Genomic DNA, 18,355 nt, shown 5'->3' on the forward strand with positions numbered 1-18,355 from the left:
CCCCCCCACTCACCTATTGTACTCTATGTTACTTTCTCCCCACCCCCACCCTCCTCTCATTTATCTCTTCACCCTTCAGGTACTCTGCCTGTATTCCTGATGAAGGGCTTTTGCCCAAAACGTCAATTTTCCTGCTCCTCGGATGCTGCCTGAACTGCTGTGCTTTTCCAGCACCACTAATCCAGAACAAGACAGAAATGTCAAATTAAATTTAACAGCAAGTCACATAATGTGATTCTAGACCAGATGACAAGTATGGCCAAAGAGATAGATATTAAAAAGCATCTTAAAGAAGGAAAAGGGGTAGAGAAGCAAATAAGTATACAGAGGTAATTCCCGAGCGTATAGCCAAGGCACTTGAAGGCATTGATGCCAATGCAGGAACAACTAAAATTTTGGAAATCACTTGTGGACAGAACTCGAAAAGCACAGAGATCTCGGAGATTTATGGGAGTGAAAAAGACAGCGTGAGGCCTGGTCATGCAGATTTAAAACCAAGACTGAGAATTTTAAATAACTCCTGCTTAAACAATGGGTAGATGGATAATGGCAAAAGTAACTTCATGTGAATAAGAACCCAAGCAGAGTTTTAGATGAACTTAAGGTTATGGAAGGTCAAATTGGAAGGTCAACCTTGAGTGAGTTGAATAGGCAAGTCTTGAGGTAACAGAGGCATGGATGGAGTTTCAGCAGAACTGAAGTGAGGGCAGTGTTGGACAATATTTCTGTTGTGGAAATAGTAATGGCACAGGTGTGTGGTTGGAAGTTCATTTTGTAAAGTTAAATATAATACTGAGGTTGTGAACAGTATGGTTCCGCCTCTGACAGGGAGAGGGATGGAGTCAGCGGTAAAGGAATAGACTTTGTGCTAGAAGACAATGGCTAAGAAGATAATGGATAGATGGAGGAGATTGTTGTTCACCCAGTATAAACGCTGGACTGTGGAATATTGGAAAATTACTCATGCATTGGAGGGGCCCATGGCAACAGTAGAGAGAAAGAAACCAAGCCCAGTCATCCATTTATGAAAAATAGTCACACCAGCTGTTTTCCGAACACTGTAGTGCTATTACTAACTTCAAAAATCTAACCACCTGCCCAACAGGAAACCACTTAAATTTCATCTTGCACCATTGATGTGGTAAAACATCCAAAGGAACTTCATAGGAGCATTACTGAAACAAAGTCAAGTAAGCAAATCTAACAGTCAATTTACACACAGGAAGCTCATCTGTTTTGATTTGTTTGAGAAAGTGAACAGCTGAACAGGATCTCCAACAATCAGTACTCATTCCATATTTCCCTGCTTAGGAGCTGACTACAGGGACCTACTGTATCACAATGGATCAGGGGCTCACCTTTGACTCAGCAGGTTGTAGATTCTGCTCCATTCCCACTCCAACATCTTAAGCACAAAACTCCAGACTGACACCCATTGCTGCCTTTCACTTGCTGATATTATCCCATCTAGCCTTTCTGGTGAGCCCTTGTCATCCAAAGATCCCACAGAAATCTGAGGTAGAGAGGCTTCCATAGTATCCTGACTAATATTTATCCCTCGTCCAACTCATTAAAAACTCATCATTTATAAGACACAGTGAAATTCACCTTCCCCCCAAAATAAAAGTCATCTGGAGTGTAAATCTGATCCTAAGAAACATTTTAGTTTCAAACTTGCAAAGTAATCTAGAGATTCTATTTGGTCAATTGATTGATATTACTTTTGCAATATTGCCATTTATTTTGAAAGCATTTCAGGGTTTTCAGATTCTGGAGATACAGAGAAATTCCCCTGTCATTACTTTTGATGGGAGCAGTCTTTCCTGCATCCTCCCTCGTGAACAAAGCAACAATTCTAGGGACATTTGATGCATATGGAGGTGGATTGCTTTAGTATCTGAGGTATCACAAATGGTGAACATAGGAATCATATTATTAAGCTGGAGAGGGTTCAGAAGAAATTAACAGCATGTTGCTGGGAATGGGGGGGCTTGAGTTACTCGCAAAGGCTGGATAGGATAGGACTTTTTTCACTGCAGCGTAAGAGATTGAGGGGTGACCTTATAATTTCAGTAGTGGTATAGATAAGGTGAATGGCAGGTGTCTTTTCCCTATGGTGGGAGATTTCAAGACTAGGGGACATATTTTTAAGGTGAGAGAGAAAGATTTAAAAAAGACATGATGGGCAATTTTATTTACACAGGGAATGTTCATGTGTGGAATGAACTTCCAGAATAAGTGGTGGATGAGGATACAGCTGTAAGTACGAGTAAGAAATGTTTGGAGGGATATGGGCCAAATGCAGGCAGGTGAGACAAGTTAGTTTGGGATTATGGTCAGCATGGAAAGGTTGGACTGAAGGGTTTGTTTCTGTGCTGTATGACTCTATGAAGGTGATTGATGAAGCAGTAGAAGGCGATTGGGCCTAGGACATCACCCTGAGGAACTCCGCAGAGATGTCCTGCGGCAGAAATGATTGACCTGCAACCACTACAGCTATCCACCATTGTGCAAGGTATGACACCAGCCAGCAGAGATCTCCCTCTGATTCCTATTGATTTCAGTTTTGCTAGTACTCCTTAATACCATACAGTCACATACTGCCTTGAATCACAAATTCAGCAGGTCATATGGAAGGTAAATGGAATATTGGTCTTCATTTCAAAGGGAAATGGAGTATAAAAATAGGAACAAAAGATGTTGTCTCACTTTGCTCAACCAATTCATTCTGTCATAACAGCAAATGTCCATGGTCAAACATAAGAAAACCATGAGTAGTTATTGAATTTTTTGTTTGAAGTGGAAGGGGAAAAAAACTGGGCAGTAATATCTATGTTTCTTTTTGACAAAGGCTCGGTAATTGTTTTGTTCTGTTACAGAATAATCTCTCAGTCAACTTGTGTAGTGCACAACCTGTTGTAAAGTGTTTGAACAGGTTTCTAGGACAAGGTTTTGTTGACTTAAGCCGGATGTCAATGGCAAGGTAAAAGAAAAGCAAGATAAAGTGAAGATGAGTCATGAGGCATGAAATGTTATTTCATTATGAGTTCATTGCTGGTCAGAAAGTCTTAGTGAAAAAGTCACTGAGGTAGAAGTATATGACTGGAGTTCTTTAATTTTACTAGGTGCAGTCACATATGCAGAAAATTAATAAATATTATTAATTAAATAATAATAATCAGTGGGCAATTGAGAAGCAAATATATATGGAACTCTCAGATATCTTTAAGAAAAATAGGGTTGTAATGGTAGGGGATCTTAACTTTCCAAATGTAGACTAGGATTGTATAGAGTCCAGGGCTTGTATGGGGAAAAAATTGTTAAGTGTGTACAAGAACTCTCGCTTATTCAATATATGGATGTACCTATTATAGAAGGAGCAATAGTTGACTTTTTGTTGTGAAATAAAGCAGGACAAGTGACTGAGGTGTCCCTGGGGGAGCACTTTGAGGCAAGTGATCATAATTCTATTAATTTCAAAATAGTTATGGAAAAGGAGAGCATTGATCAAAATGTTAAGGTTCTAAATTGGAGTAAGGCTAATTTTGACAGTATTAGGCAGGAACATTCAAAAGTTGATCGGGAGAGCGTATTCACAGGTAAAGGGATGGTTGGGAAGTGGAAGGCCTTCAAACATAAGGTAACAAGAGTTCTGACACAGTATGTTCCTGTTAGTGTGAAGGGCAAGGCTGGTAGGTGCAGGGAATGCTTGATGATTACAGACGTTGAGGTGCTGGTCAAGAAAAAAAAGGAAGCATATGTCAAGTAGAGACAGCTGGGATTGAGTGAATCCCTAGAAGCGGAGAAGGGCATTAGGAATACACTTCAGAGTGAAATCAGGAGGGGAAAAAGGGGACAGGAGATATCTTTGGTGAATAACATTAAGGAGAATCCAAATAGATTTTATATAAATATATATATATTAAGGGCAAAAGAGTAACTAGGAAGAGAATAGGGCCATTAACAATTCATGTGGTCATTTATGTGTGGAATCACAGAAAGTGACTGCGTTACTAAAAAATATTTTGCATCAGTACTTATGGTGAAGAATGACATGGAAGCTAGAGAACTTGGGGAAACCGTGATGTTTTGAAAAGAATGGAGGCTGAGGGGTGACCTTATAGAGGGTTACAAAATCATGAGGGGCATGGATAGGATAAATAGACAAGATCTTTTCCCTGGGGTGGGGGAATCCAGAACTAGAGGGCACAGGTTTAGGGTGAGAGGAGAAAGTTATAAAAGAGATCCAAGGGGCAATGTTTTCATGCAGAGGGTGGTGCATGTATGGAATGAGCTGCCAGAGGAAGTGGTGGAGGCTGGGACAATTACAACATTTAAAGGCATCTGGATGGGGATATGAATAGGCAAGGTTTAGGGGGAAATGGCCAAATGCTGGCAAGTGGGACTAGATTATCTTGGGATATCTGGTAGGCATGGACGAGTTGGACCGAAGGATCTGTTTCCATGCTGTACATCTCTATGACTCTATTACAGAAGACGAGATGCTGGAGGTCTTAAAACGCAGAAAGGCAGGTAAATCCCTGGGAACTGATCAGGTGTTTACAGGCACTTTGTGAAGCTAGGGAGGAGATTGCTAGGCCCCTTGCTGAGATACTGGTATCACCACGTGAGATGTCAGAAAACTGGAAGGTGTCATTATTTAAGAAAGGCTGTAAGGAAAAGCCAGGGAATTATAGCTCAGTGAGCCTTACGTCAGTGTTGGGTAAATTGTTGGGACGGATTCTGAGGGATAGGATTTACATGCATTTGAAAAGGCAAGGACTGATTAGGGATAGTCAGCAAGGCTTTGTGCATGGGAAATCATCTCTCACTAACTTGATTAAGCTTTTTGAAGAGTTGTCAAAGAAGAATGATAAAGGCAGAGCGGTAGATGTGTCTATATCAACATTAGCAAAGCGTTCAACATGGTCCTGCATGATAGGCTTGTTAATAAGGTTAGATAACATGGGATCTGAGGAAGTTAGCCAAATGGATACAAATTTGCTTGAAGGTAGGAGAGAGAGGGTGATGGTGGAGGGTTGTACTTGGACTGGAGGCTTGTGACCAGTGCTGTGCCACAAGGATTGGTGTTGGGTCCTTAGCTTTTTGTAATTTTGTATAAATGATCTGGATACAAATATATGAAGGAAAGTTACAGCAGTAAGTTTGCAGATGACACCAGAATAAGTGGTGTAGTGGACAGGGAAGACGATCATTTCAGATGACCTTTATCAGTTGGGCTAGTTGGCTGAGGAGTGGCAGATGGAGTTTAATTTAGATAAAAGTGAGGTATTGCATTTTGATAAGGCAAACTAGGGCACAACTTATACAGTAATGGTAGAGCCCTAGGGAGTGTTGCCGAACAAAGAGATCGAGGGGTGCAGGTGCAGTTTCTTGAAAGTGGAGTTGCGGGAAAAGATTTAAATAGGACCTGAGGGGTATCTTTTTCATGCAGAGGGTGGTGCTTATATGGAATGAACTGCCAGAGGAAGTGGTCGAGGCTGGTACAATTATAATATTTAAAAGGCACCTGGATAGGTGTATGAATAGGAAGTGTTTGGAGGGATATGGGCCAAATGCTGGCAAGTGGAATTGGGTCAGATTGGAATGTCTGTTTCCATGCTATCTCACTCTATGATGTACAAACAAACTGAAACGGAAGCAAAGGAGTTCGCAGAATAACACTTTTGATGTGTTAGTAAGCAAGAACATCCTGGTCTGTAAACTAAACTACACAGATTAGAAGTTTAGTGCTTCTCACATCTCATCCATGAGATTATAACAAACAAATGTTAGAGGGAACCATTCAGCCCTTCAATACTGCTTCACCATTCAATAAGATCATGTTTAATCTGGTGCCTCAACTCTGTCTTTCTGCAGTAATCCCACACCTCTTTATTGCCATAGTACTCAAACCTTTTCTTGGGATGTGGGCATCACCAGCTAGGCTAGCATTTATTGATCACCCAAATTAGCAGTTAGCCACATCGCTATTGATCTGGAATCACACTTAGGCCAAATCTGATAATGATTGCAAATTCCCTTTCCTAAAGGACATTAGTAAATCAGATGGGTTTTTACAACAATCGACATGGTTACATGATCACCACAAGGCAAGCTTTTTATTCCAGATTATTTGTTCAATTCAAATTTTAGCATCTGCCATGGTGGATTCAAACTCGTGTCATAGAAGATTAGCCAGGGGCTCTGCATTACCAACCTCGCAAAAATATCTAGCAACAAAAAGTTTTTCCTCGCTTCAGTTTCAAATATCTGATCTTTAATTCGAAAACTACAAACTCTAGATTCCCTAGCCAACAGAAATATTTTATCAGCATCTATCCTGTCAAACATCTGAAATATTTTGTGTTTAAGTGAGATCGCCTCTCATTCTTCGGAACTCCAGGAGTTATCGGCCTAGTTTATTTAGTATATCCACTGAGGTCAATCTACAATCCTGGGAACCAATCTCATAAACCCTTGTTAATTTCCCTTTAAATGAGCTATGTCCTTCCTTGGATAAGGAAATTAAAATTGCACACATTACTCCATGTGCGGTCTCATCAATGTCTTATTTAATTGCAGTAAGCTATCTTTCATCTACTCCAATCCCTATCTAACAGAAGTGTACATAATATATACTTTCGTACTTGTTTATTTACCTGAACGTTACTTGCTGTGATTCTTACACCAGGATACCCAGCTCCCCCGAATGTAAACATTTCCCAGTTTCTCACTATTCAATAATATGTTTTTAAAAAAAATCATGCTAAGAGGATAATTTCACACTTTTCCATGTTATTACTGCATCTGCTAAGTTTGTTCCCACTCACCCAACCTACACCATCTCCGTGAATTTTTCTTCAGTTACTTTTCCACCTAACTTTGCATCGTTAGCAAACCTGAATATGTTACATTCAATTCCCTCAACCAAATTATAAAGAGTGGAGGTCTAAATGCTGACCACAACTGTACCCCCCCCCCCCTAAAAGTTGCACACCAATCTGAAAATATTCTTTTGTTCTACTCCCCTGTTTTCTGTCAATTAAGCAAATATTAATCTTGCTAATATTTTAGTCCCCGAATCCCACTATTCACCAGAGACTGAGTACATTTCCGAATACAAGGATAGCTTCTTTTATGGAGGAATGGTCCCACAGGCACTTTAAGCTCACACATGAACAAAACTAAGTGAGCTGGAATAGCCAGAGGACATCAAGGGACGTACATTTCTAATTCTCACCCCCTTATGTCCTGACCTGAATATGAAAGGAAAGCATATAAAATTAGAGAAAAGAACCTGGATGAGGGGGTGAGGGAATGTTGTTGGGTGAGATCAGCTGAGCAAAACCTAAATGACTCAACGCAAGTTCCTCAAGAAGCTGACCCATGCCACTTACTGTGATCAGGACATAGAAATCTTGGTTTTGGAAACAAATACAACTGAGGCAGATTCACCTTTGACTGAATTTGGAAGAGATTTTACTGGTACTATCTCTCACAAACACATAGGTTATTCACCTGATAGTGTATTCATTAATATGATGGTATTCCTACCTCAGATTCAACAGGAAAAGAGGTTTTTATTTCAAAAACTACCATATCCACTCAGTAATGGTGTGGAGTTCCCAGTAGCCATAACAGCCATCTGACTCAACTTGGAGACATTGCATCAACAAGAAATTGAATTTGTGCAACACTGCAACACAATTAAGGATCCCAGGACACCATGATACCAAACGAACCTACAATAAATTGGACAACTAACTGGCTATGAAACCAATGTATAGACTGAGAGAGTACACATACCTTGAATGATTCCAGTTGTTGGTTGATGACATCTGTTTCTGTTCCAACACTGCCCTGACTCTCTTCATGCTCCTCAGCGACTGTCATCAACTTGCTAAACGTCTTGCATTTACTGTTGAATTCCTCAACCCGAGCAAGATTGGTTTCCACTTGCTCTTTTCTGATCATTGCCCTGTCCAGCAGTTTATTGCACTGTTTACTTAAAGCATCTAAATCCCTCTTTAACCCCAGTAAATCTGGAGAACTTGCTGACTCCAGCATCTGCTTGCCCTCTTTCTTCGCACCTTCAATGCTCATTGTTAGTTCCTGCAGTTTGATGATGAAATCCTGGGTGCCAGTCTTCTGTGCTTGCAGACAGATCAGATCCCTTCCCACAGGAGCCATGCTGTCCAATTCATCATCAAGGTCGGCAAATAAGGAAAACATCTCCCGGATAGTGTTCTGAAACTGCCCAATGCCTTGGAGCTTGGTCTCCAAGAAGGAGCATTTCTCATGTACTTTCTGGCTCACTGATGCATAATCGTCCTGTAAAGAATTGGCTTGCTGCAGGATCAAAGATGTCCCAGCACTATGCGAGGGAGCAGCAGCCAATCTCTGAGCAAGGCATTTGACATTCTCCACTTGCGATGTCAAAGCCTGAAGAGCCTTCTGCTGGGCATTCATGTTGGTCAGATATTTATTAGTATATGCCTGGGGTCCAAGGGCATCATGGAGTTCAAGTTGCTGCTTAGCTCCATCAATTTGCTTCTTCGCATCTTTGAGAGAATTCTGAAACTCCTTCATACATTTTGCCATCTCATCCAGAGAACTGACTTTCAGGTGGAGCTGTTTATTAATCAGATCAACCTTTTGATTGACTGAAGCCTTCTCGCTTTGGATATCTTGCTGATCAGCCTCGCTAGCTTCAATCAAGCTGTCGGCAGCATTATTTAGAGAATCTATTGCCCTTCGATGTTTATCCACATCATTCTGTAAACCTTTAATGTTTGCCAATGAAGATTCAATTTCAGCAGCGTTGCTGCAGACTTGTACCTGAGAAGCCTTTTCTTCGAACTCTTGTATCCACGGTAGCAGGTGCTCAACACATTCCCTATACTTTTCGGCTTTCTGGGAACAGTCCCTCAGTTTCTCCTGTCTGGCTTCTACCTGCTTAGCTAGTTCTTCCCAGTCAGCCCGGAGTGTTCCCAGGCGACCCTGTAAGGCTGTTTTCTCGGCACTGGGCTGCATATTCTGCAGGAGAGCCTCACCTTCCACTAGGATCATCTCGTAGGACCCAGCTTTCTGGGCCAAGGATTTCTGAAACTCTGCCTGCTCATCAATCAGCAAATGCAGGCGCTCCAGCTTGGCAGATATGGGAGGCCTTTGGTCTTGTTCACTGCACTTTCCATCCATCCAGGCCTTAAAATCATCGAACATCTGTTGAAATTGCTCGGAATTAGCAAGTGCTGACTGTAGCTGACGGACTTGATTTCCTTTACCAAAATAAGAAAGAAAAAGCATTACTTTAGGACATGAATTGATTCTGCGGACCAAATAGAATAGGACTGTGCAGGAGGAGGCCTTTGGCTCATCAGACCTGTGCCAATTCTTTGAAAGAGCTACCAAACTAGTTACACTCCTGTTTTCCTACATGGCCCTGCTATTTAAGTTTCTTTTGAATCATAATTCAATTCTATTTGGAAAGTTAGCACTAGTTCTTTTGCACAGTGCATCCCAGATTAAACTCACTGTATTAAAATAAATCAACTGGCACCTGCCCATCTAATTAGTTCTTTCCAATAACGTTAAATAACTCTGGTTACCAACTCTCTTGCCAGTTTCTTCCTATTTATGTTATTAAAACACCTGATAATTTTGAGCATTCTTCCTCTGCTCCACAGACAACATTCCCAACGTCTCTCGCCTCTCCAGAAAACTGAAATCCCTCACCCAGTACCTTTTTAGCAAATAGGGCAGAAGAGATTTACAAGGCCTTAACATCCTTCCTATAGGGTGCTGTGCAAAATTGAACATGATACTTCAGCTGAGGCCTAATTCATGCTTCGTAAAGCATAACATCTTTGCTTTCATGTTGTACTCCCCTGTTTATAAAGCCAAATTCCAAATGTTGCTTTAAGCAGTGTTGTAAAAGTTAATGGTTCTGAAAAAGTTAATATTGGAGACTGTATTAAGCTTCAATCAGCCTGATGATGTCAGGTAAGTTTGGAAGGAGATAAGGCAGAACATCCTTGGATATTTTGGAGCGCAGACCTGTATCCAAAGGTCTCCTGAATCCTAGGCACAGTGTGTACCAAGCTGGTGTAACTTGAACCTAATTGTGTTAAAAGTTTATAATATATCATAATATTTGGGAATTCTGAATTTAAAGTAAGCATAAGAAATTGATTTCAGCCTTCAGTCCTGCAAAGGTGACTTGTTTCTTTTAAAAAGATGAGAAAGTAATTTTTAATGAGTTCAAACCTAATTTCCAAGAAAGCATGTGATTTAAGCTAAATTACTGAATAAACTACCTGGGGAGTTAAATTGTGAAACGTTTACAATGTTGAACGTTTCATGACATACAGAAAGACAGACTGGGACCATAATCAGGATTCACTTGAGAAGAGCAAATTCATACCACAGACTGGCAGTTTAGTTTGCGGTAATTAAGATTTTCAGAGCTGGAAAGAAGCCCTATAACTATTCAGCAGTTTAATTAAACAGGGTTTTTCTTCAAATTCAATTAGGAATTGTCAGTGAAGTAGCCGATTTCTGTGTATTTCTGAAGGAGACACTAACAGAGAGAAACACATCAGCTAAATATATAGAACATTGCCAAAAGGAAATGGTTACAATCTCATCTATTAAGTAAGTTAAACAGTTAAGATAGGAGTGATCTTTCACTGGGATTGATTGTCTTTCAAGAATATTGCAAGGCAAAGGGTTTACTCTTAATTTTTCCTGTTTACGTTAAGTTGTACTACACAGAGATAACCAAACTTCAAAAACAAGTTTCCATGCAATATCTGACTCTTCCTTTATTATTGTTAGCTTGGATCATAAAATTATAATGTAATAAACTACATCATGGAATAATCTACTCACTGATGCCCAGTTTGGATCCCAGCCAGCACCTTCCAAACCCACAACCACCAGTCTAGAAAGACAAGGGCAACAGATACATAGGAGCATCACCACCATCAAGTTCCCTTCCAAGCCGCTCACTATCCTGACTTGGAAATATATCACTGTTTCTTCAGTGTTGCTGAGTCAAAATCCTGGAACTCCCTCCCTAAAAGAACTTACATGCCAATCTACAATACATGGACTGCAGTCGTTCAAAAAAGCAGCTCACCACCACCTTTGCATTGGCAAGTAAATAGAAAAGGGCAATAAATAGTGGCCCAGCCACCGCTGCCCACATATTCCATGACTGAATTTTTAAAAAAGTTTAAAACTAGAGGACCTTCTTGTTAAGACTCACTTGTGGTTGTTTCTCTATCAATTTGGATCAGGCAGATGCTTGGACCTTGAGAGAAATGGTGGCAAAAACTTGCTATCCACAAATAACACCATCACACAAATACACAAATAACTATTTTCTGCGCAGGCTGAGGAAAGCCCACCTCCAAATCCTCACCATATTCTACAGAAGGTTCATTGAGAGTACCCTGAACTGCTGCATCACTGTCTGGATCAGGAACTGCACCATCTTGGATCGTAAGACCCTACAATGGATAGTGAGGACAGCTGAGACGATCATCGGGGTCTCTCCTCTCTCCATTACAGACACTTACTCCACACGTTGCATCTGAAAGGCTAAAAGAATTGTGGAAGACCCCACACACCCCTCACTCAAACTCTTCTCCCTCCTGCCACCTGGCAGAAGATACCAAAGCTTACTGTTTCTCACAGTCAGACTCTGCAACAGTTTCTTCCCCCAAGCCATCAGGCTCCTTAACACATTATAATCAGATTCTTTCCCATTTGAAATTCTTTCGTATTGCTGCTAGAAAAACGTCTATTATTCATCACTCCTCTGTTACACTGTAACTAGCGTGTTTTGCATTTCTTATGCACTTTATGCCGTGTACGATTGCGTAGTTTGTGATGTCCATGTAGCACCCTTGGTACTGGAGGAACTCTGACTTATTTTTACTGTGTAGTTGTACATGAAAGAAATGACAAATGAAAACTACTCTACTCTAAAGATTTATGCACATCCAGGACTCCATTTATATTTCTCTTTTGAAATTGCACTTTTAAAGTTATATTGTCTCTCCTGATTTTTTTTCTTTCCAAATACATTATAAATCATTAATTCTCCTATTTTAAAATTTATACAGGTCAACTGGTCATTAAACCTATAAGCTTTTCTTCTGGTCTCTGTGCAAAGAAACCACCGTATATGATTTTTGGGTCCACCAGTGTGAACTTGCAACATAGAAAAGTTCAAATTGGCAATTACATAAAATATAGGGACGAATTTTGGCTCTACTCTACATTAACTTCTGAAGTATAAAGGAAATTGAAACAGATCAACATAAATCAGAAGCTGCTTGAGTGAAAGGGTTGACCAAGCATGATATAAATATAGATAAATACGCCAGACATGTTCTTGCATCACTGTAATTCAGATTAAATTGTTAACTTGCTTTTACTCAAATGCTCTATCCTTGCAGTACTTCGTTGTAATTTCAGATTTGTATTATTTGTAACTTGTAGAACCATTGACAAAGTGAGCTTGAATGTTTTCCAGCAACAAGCATTCCTTGTTTCATGAATTCTCAGACATCCCCACTCACCTGCTCTTTCTTCTAGATCTCGGTAGGGTTTCAAAACATTGTCCAACTGTCTGCTAAGCTCGGCCTTCAGGTATTGTTCACCAACGAGGGCTGAGATCTCCTCACAGATCCTCTGGGCCTCCTGCACTGACTTTTCCTCCCGCTTCAACTCCGACCGGATTTCACTGGCTGCTTCCAGCTGGGATTTCACGGCTTCGGGTTGGGACCCAATGGCCGGTTGATCAGCCAGCTTAGTTTCTAAGATGTTCAGCCTGGCTGAGAGGTCCCGCACTAAACTCTGGTACCTGCTGCTTTTGTCGATGGCCTGATCGATGAGGTTGGACCGGTCAACCAGCTGCCCTGTCAGGTTGTCCCATTTTTGTGTGACGGTAGCCAGCTGATTGCTCACAACTCCACTAGCCACAGCAGGGTCATCTGATTGACGCAAAATGCCATCGGCTGCTGTTTTCAACTGTTCATGCTGTGGCTTTCGTGTCTCAAACTCCTTGAGCAATATCTGTGAATGACAGAGAAAAATCAATACAGTGAAGCAGGGAAACCAACTTTAAGGAAGTAATCTACAAGTTCTGAACAATACAGAACTGCATCAGTGAATATCAAATACTTTTCTTGTTATAGTATTACCACAGGTTATGTTTGTTACTTGTAACATATGTGGTGCCACTGCATTCATATTTTGCACCTGCAAGATTCAAGCGCTTCTAAAATTCAAAAATGGTTCACAGAAAATCTCGGTCAGGTGGAATACATTCTGCACCCACTCATCACAATGAAATAAAAACACAAAGATTGACATTTATTTTTATATTGATGTTTTGTATAGAAACAGGCATTCAGCTGAACTACAGAGCTTTGAAATTTGCTGCTTTTATTACACTGCTTCTCCGTCTCTTTCTTATCTCCTGAAGGTATCCTCTGCAACCAACCTTTTTGACAAGGCATATGGTTTGTTGTTAAATTATGTTCAATAACAATCCAGGTGAGAGGTTACATCTTTGTTCTTTTCAAGATTATAAACAGATTTGGAACTTAGGCTACTATATCACTGAAATGCCAGAAAAGCTTTGCAATTTGGAAAATTCAAGAGGTGAGCATTTTTTTTTTAGCTGTGCAGAAGACTGTTTCTTTCAAAGCAATAAAGGAGATATTTGACGCAGATGCCAAGCATCTGTGTGTTCAGGAAATTCTGCCTGACGACAGGTCTCTGATTTGTTGAGTTGCAGTTTGTTACTGAATTGTATGTGCAAGGGCAACCGAGGGCATCCAGTCTTCAGCCAAAGGCATCTTCCTCCCTCTCTCTCCATGTTAGGAAAAACTAAGAATGTTTAAATAAAAGGAATTCTAACAAGAAAAGATCTACATCCATTGGATCAACTAATGAAGTGAGGAACAACCATCACTTTATAGACATCATGTCATCATTGCTAAAGTCTAAAGGAACTGAAATTTATCCCACACCTGAGCCTGGGCTTTTGATCTTTGGAATTTTATTACTTGCATATTTTCTTTTCATTCCTTAATATGTATCAAACCGTCTATCTTTTATCTGTCTTAATTGTGACCGAGTTTATGGATATTTTGGGGCTTCTAAGGAGGTTGGCTTTAAGTCACATAGCAGTAACTTAGGAAACTTCCTTTTTCTTTTCTCTGCAGTTTGTTAAAATTAAGTGCCCTTACAATAAACATTTATTTTCTGTTCATGTAAAAACCTGGTGTGAATTGCTTTTGTCCTGAGTAGCAGTCAGATGAAATGTTGATCTTGGTAGCCTAATGGGACTTTATACATTTTGTAACAGCTGTGAATCAGTGGGGCACAATTATTGTTGTACTTTTTCCAGTTAAGTTGTGATAATATTCTGATTGCATTCCATAAACTTCCTCCCATGCCTGTCCATCTTGCCCTATCTCTGCAATCCCTGTCTCCCAGATCTATGGTGTTCACCACAACTACTCCCATGGGTTCATCAATGATATTCCTTCCATCACGAGTTCTGAAATGAGATGTTTGCTGGTGATATATGACATTTGCAATCACCTTTGAATATGAAAAGCTAATTTCATGTGCTTTCAATTGCACACCTGATATTTGGATCAGGTTTAAAAAAAAACCTTTCAAATGACCATCAGCTCAAAATGTGGTTGCTTGGTCCATCATGCCTGTGCTAACCTTTTTGAAAAACTATCTAAAACTTCCACTGCTCTGGTCTTTCCCTGGAGTCTGGAGAATTTTCCTCATCTCCACCTTGTCCAATTCTCTTTTGAACTGCTCCCTGGCAGTTCATTCCAGATACCTGCACTCCACCACAAAAAACTAAAATCTCCTCAACACTGTTGGTTTCAGTTGAAATGTTCACTCAAAATTACTTCCTCCTTACCTGGACTTGTTGTTTCTGATTATTCAACATATGTGGATCAATGGAAAGTGGTCCAAGCACATTCATCATTAGTTCCTTCTCAATAAGCCACTGGCTGAGCTGCACCTCTGCCATCTCAAACTGAGTAAGGAAACTGGATGACTCCTCCAACTTCTGCTGCCGGTCTGCTGCTGACTGGCTGATTTGTTGCCATTTTGAATCTGAAAGACAATATTGAAAATGCATCCTTTTTTTTCTGGAGAAACTTTCCTTAACAACCAAATGTTTACAACTCAAAAGTGAAAGCTTTTCTGTCATGATGAGATTAGTTCATGGTTAACGGATCTTGGTCTAGTTGGATGAAACTATTCATCGACATAGTCCACTTCCGTGTCACACATAGAGTGCGTGATAAAACAGCAAGTGGAAAAGCACAGCTGAAGACTGACAGAATGGGACCTGGAGACAATATGCAAGAAAGTGAATACAAAATGAGCAACAGGTAAGTTCGAGCATAAAGAGTCATAAGAGACTTACATCACAGAAACAGACCCTCCAGTCCAACCAGTCCATGCCAATCATAATCCCAAACTAAACTAGTCCCACCTTCCTGCATTTGGCCCATATTCCTCAAACATTTCTTATCCATGTATTTATCTAAGTATCTTTTTAATGTTGTAACCATACCTGCATCCACCACTTCCTCTAGAAGTTAATTCCACACATGAATCATTCTCTTGGGTTAAAAAAAATGCCCCTCATGTCTTTTCTTAATCTTTCTCTTCTTACCTTAAAGATATGCCTTCGAGTATTGAAATCCCCACCTTAAGGAAAAGACACTTGCCAGACATCTTATCTAAAAACCTCATGATTTTATAAACCTCTATAAGGTCACCCCTCAACCTCCGACACTCCAGTGAAAGAAGTCCCAGCCTATCTAGCCTCTCCTATAACGCAAGCCCTCTGGTAACATACTGGTAAATCTCTTCTGAATCCTCTTCAGTGTAATAATATCTTTCCTATAACAGGTGATCAAAACTGGACACGGTACTCCAGAAGGTGCCCCACTAATGTCCTGTATAATTTCAACATAACATCCCAACTCCTAAATCAAAGGTCTGAGCAATGAAGGTAAGGATGCTAAGTGTCTTCTTAACTATCCTATCTACATGTGATGCAAACTTCAAAGAACTATGCATTTGAACTCAGAGGTCTCTCTGTTCTAAAACACTACTCAAGGCCCTACTTTTAATTGTATTAGTCCTGCTCTTGTTGTTTTACAAAATGCAATACCTAGCACTTTCCAAATTAATCTCTTATCTGCCACTTGTCAGCCAATTGACCAAATGTAAAAAGAAAGCAGGATAGACTATGTACAGAGTCAGATACAGCATGCACAGTCAGCACAGCACAGGACCAGAATAGGCACAATGAGATAGAGTAGACTGGGTGAAACAGAGGTTTGTGAGTGAGCACAGTGAATTAGATCATATAGAGTGAGCACAGGAAGTGCTGAGAGAGATAAAGTATACAGAGCTAAAAAGAAGGATAAAGCAAGATGAGACAAAGCATGTGCAGAGAGCTCAAGAAGAAAGAGAGAACAAAGAATGAGAAAATGGGCAGGGTATGTATGCACAGAGGGAAGACACACTCTGGGGAGAGATGAGGAGATCGAGCTTGTAGGCAGAGAGAAAAAGAGAATTCAAACAAATGAGAGCATAGAACAAGTGGCACAGAAAAAGATGATGTCAGATGGAAAGTACATACAGCTTGGAAGGGAACAGCTTCAACCTGGAAAAGGGTGGAATAACTGGGGGAAGATATTGGGGTTAGTGGGAATATCACTGCAATATCAATCCAAGCTAATGTTCTGTGCACATCCCACCAAAGCAGATGTCAAAAGTCCAATGCAATGAAAATCTGGAATAAGAAGCTCACCATGTAATCACTGCCAACTGGCATAAAACCCCATCTGGATTCACTATTGTCCTTTAGAGAAGAAAATCTGTCATTCATGCCCACATATGACTTCAGACTCATGTCAATGTGATTAAGTCTTAACTGCTGTCTGGGCAGTTCGGGATGCGAAATAAACATAGGCCTATCCAGTGAAGTCCACACCCTACGCACAAATTTTTCAAAAACTAGGATCCAATACAATAGACTGTGAAAAGGGGCTCAATAATGATGTGGTGGCAAGAGAATGTAGAAATAATTACAACCATTGTATATTTTCCTAATTTCTTTACACTGTTCACTTGAGAGATGGGCATCATTGGTGAGGACAGCATTTAACCTGTTCCGAAGTGTAATTAAGAAGGTGTTGCTGAGGATTTTGCGCTGCAGACCATGTGGTGAAGACCCATCCACAGTGCTATTCTTTAATGTCTTCAGAAAACCCAATATTGCATAACAGGCATAGTCAGCAACTCACAGATGAATCCAATAATTTTTCTCAATAATCTTTGAACGTAATTGTTGGGAACTGGACTGAGCAATGATATTGCCAATCAACTTGACAGGAGATGCCACCGACTTACTGAGAGAAAGAGACGAACTGCCCACCGTTTCCCATATTAGATCACTTGTGACAATATATGGAAACAGGAAAATTGAGGCACCAAAACATCATCTATGATGGTAAATGTAGAAAGTTGGTCTGTACTTACAAGGAGGCCAAACAGCTGTGACCTTAAAAAGAGGACAGCAATGAGTGCCAGGGGACTGATATCCAACACTATTACAGCCCTGATCCCAACAAGTATTCATTCACCCAATTTAACTAATTTATCAGAGATATTTTGAGCAAGTCTCAACCAGAGTTCATTGGGAGGAACCAGTAGATGTGTTTATTTGGACTTCCAAAGGGCATTCGACAAAATACCTCAAAAAAAGTTATATTATTACAGCTCACATTGGCATGGAAAGAGAACTGACTAATGGACAGGAAACAAGGAGTGGGGATAAGGTGTTTTTTTTTCAGATTGGGAACCTCCCACCAGTGGGGTTCCAAAGGGATCAGTGCTGGAACTGCACTGCTTACAATATATTCATGACTTGGAGAAAGAAAGTGAATGTATTGTAGCCAAATTTGTAGATGACACAAAAATAGGTATAAAGGCAAGTTGTGAAGTGGATGCAAACAGTCAACAGAGAGATATTGATAGGTTACGTGGGCTAAAAGTTGGCAAATGGACAATAATATGGGAAAATATAAACTTATTCATTCTGGAAGAGAGAATAAAAGAATAGAATGCAATATAAATGAAGAAAAATAGGAAATAAAACTGTGATACAAAAAGGACTTGGATTTGTGCATAATGCACACAAAACTAGCACACAGGGGCAGCAGGTAATCAGGAAATCTAATGGAATATTGGCTTTTGTTTCAAGGGGTTTGGAGTATAA

General features: G+C 40.2%; 1 protein-coding gene across 6 annotated transcripts in view; it reads right to left on the reverse strand.

The window, feature by feature from the left end:
* Positions 1-18,355, reverse strand: part of dst (dystonin) — a 642,458-nt gene that overhangs the window by 156,835 nt on the left and 467,268 nt on the right. For all 6 annotated transcript variants that reach the window (XM_043681258.1, XM_043681269.1, XM_043681284.1 and 3 more), the window contains 3 exons: positions 14,969-15,168; positions 12,594-13,089; positions 7,810-9,281 (listed from right to left, as the gene is read on the reverse strand). In XM_043681258.1, coding sequence (XP_043537193.1) covers positions 7,810-9,281; positions 12,594-13,089; positions 14,969-15,168 — 2,168 coding nt within the window. The remainder of the gene's footprint in view (positions 1-7,809; positions 9,282-12,593; positions 13,090-14,968; positions 15,169-18,355) is intronic.

The sequence above is a fragment of the Chiloscyllium plagiosum genome, chromosome 3 (genome assembly GCF_004010195.1).
Source record: "Chiloscyllium plagiosum isolate BGI_BamShark_2017 chromosome 3, ASM401019v2, whole genome shotgun sequence".
NCBI lineage: Eukaryota > Metazoa > Chordata > Chondrichthyes > Orectolobiformes > Hemiscylliidae > Chiloscyllium > Chiloscyllium plagiosum.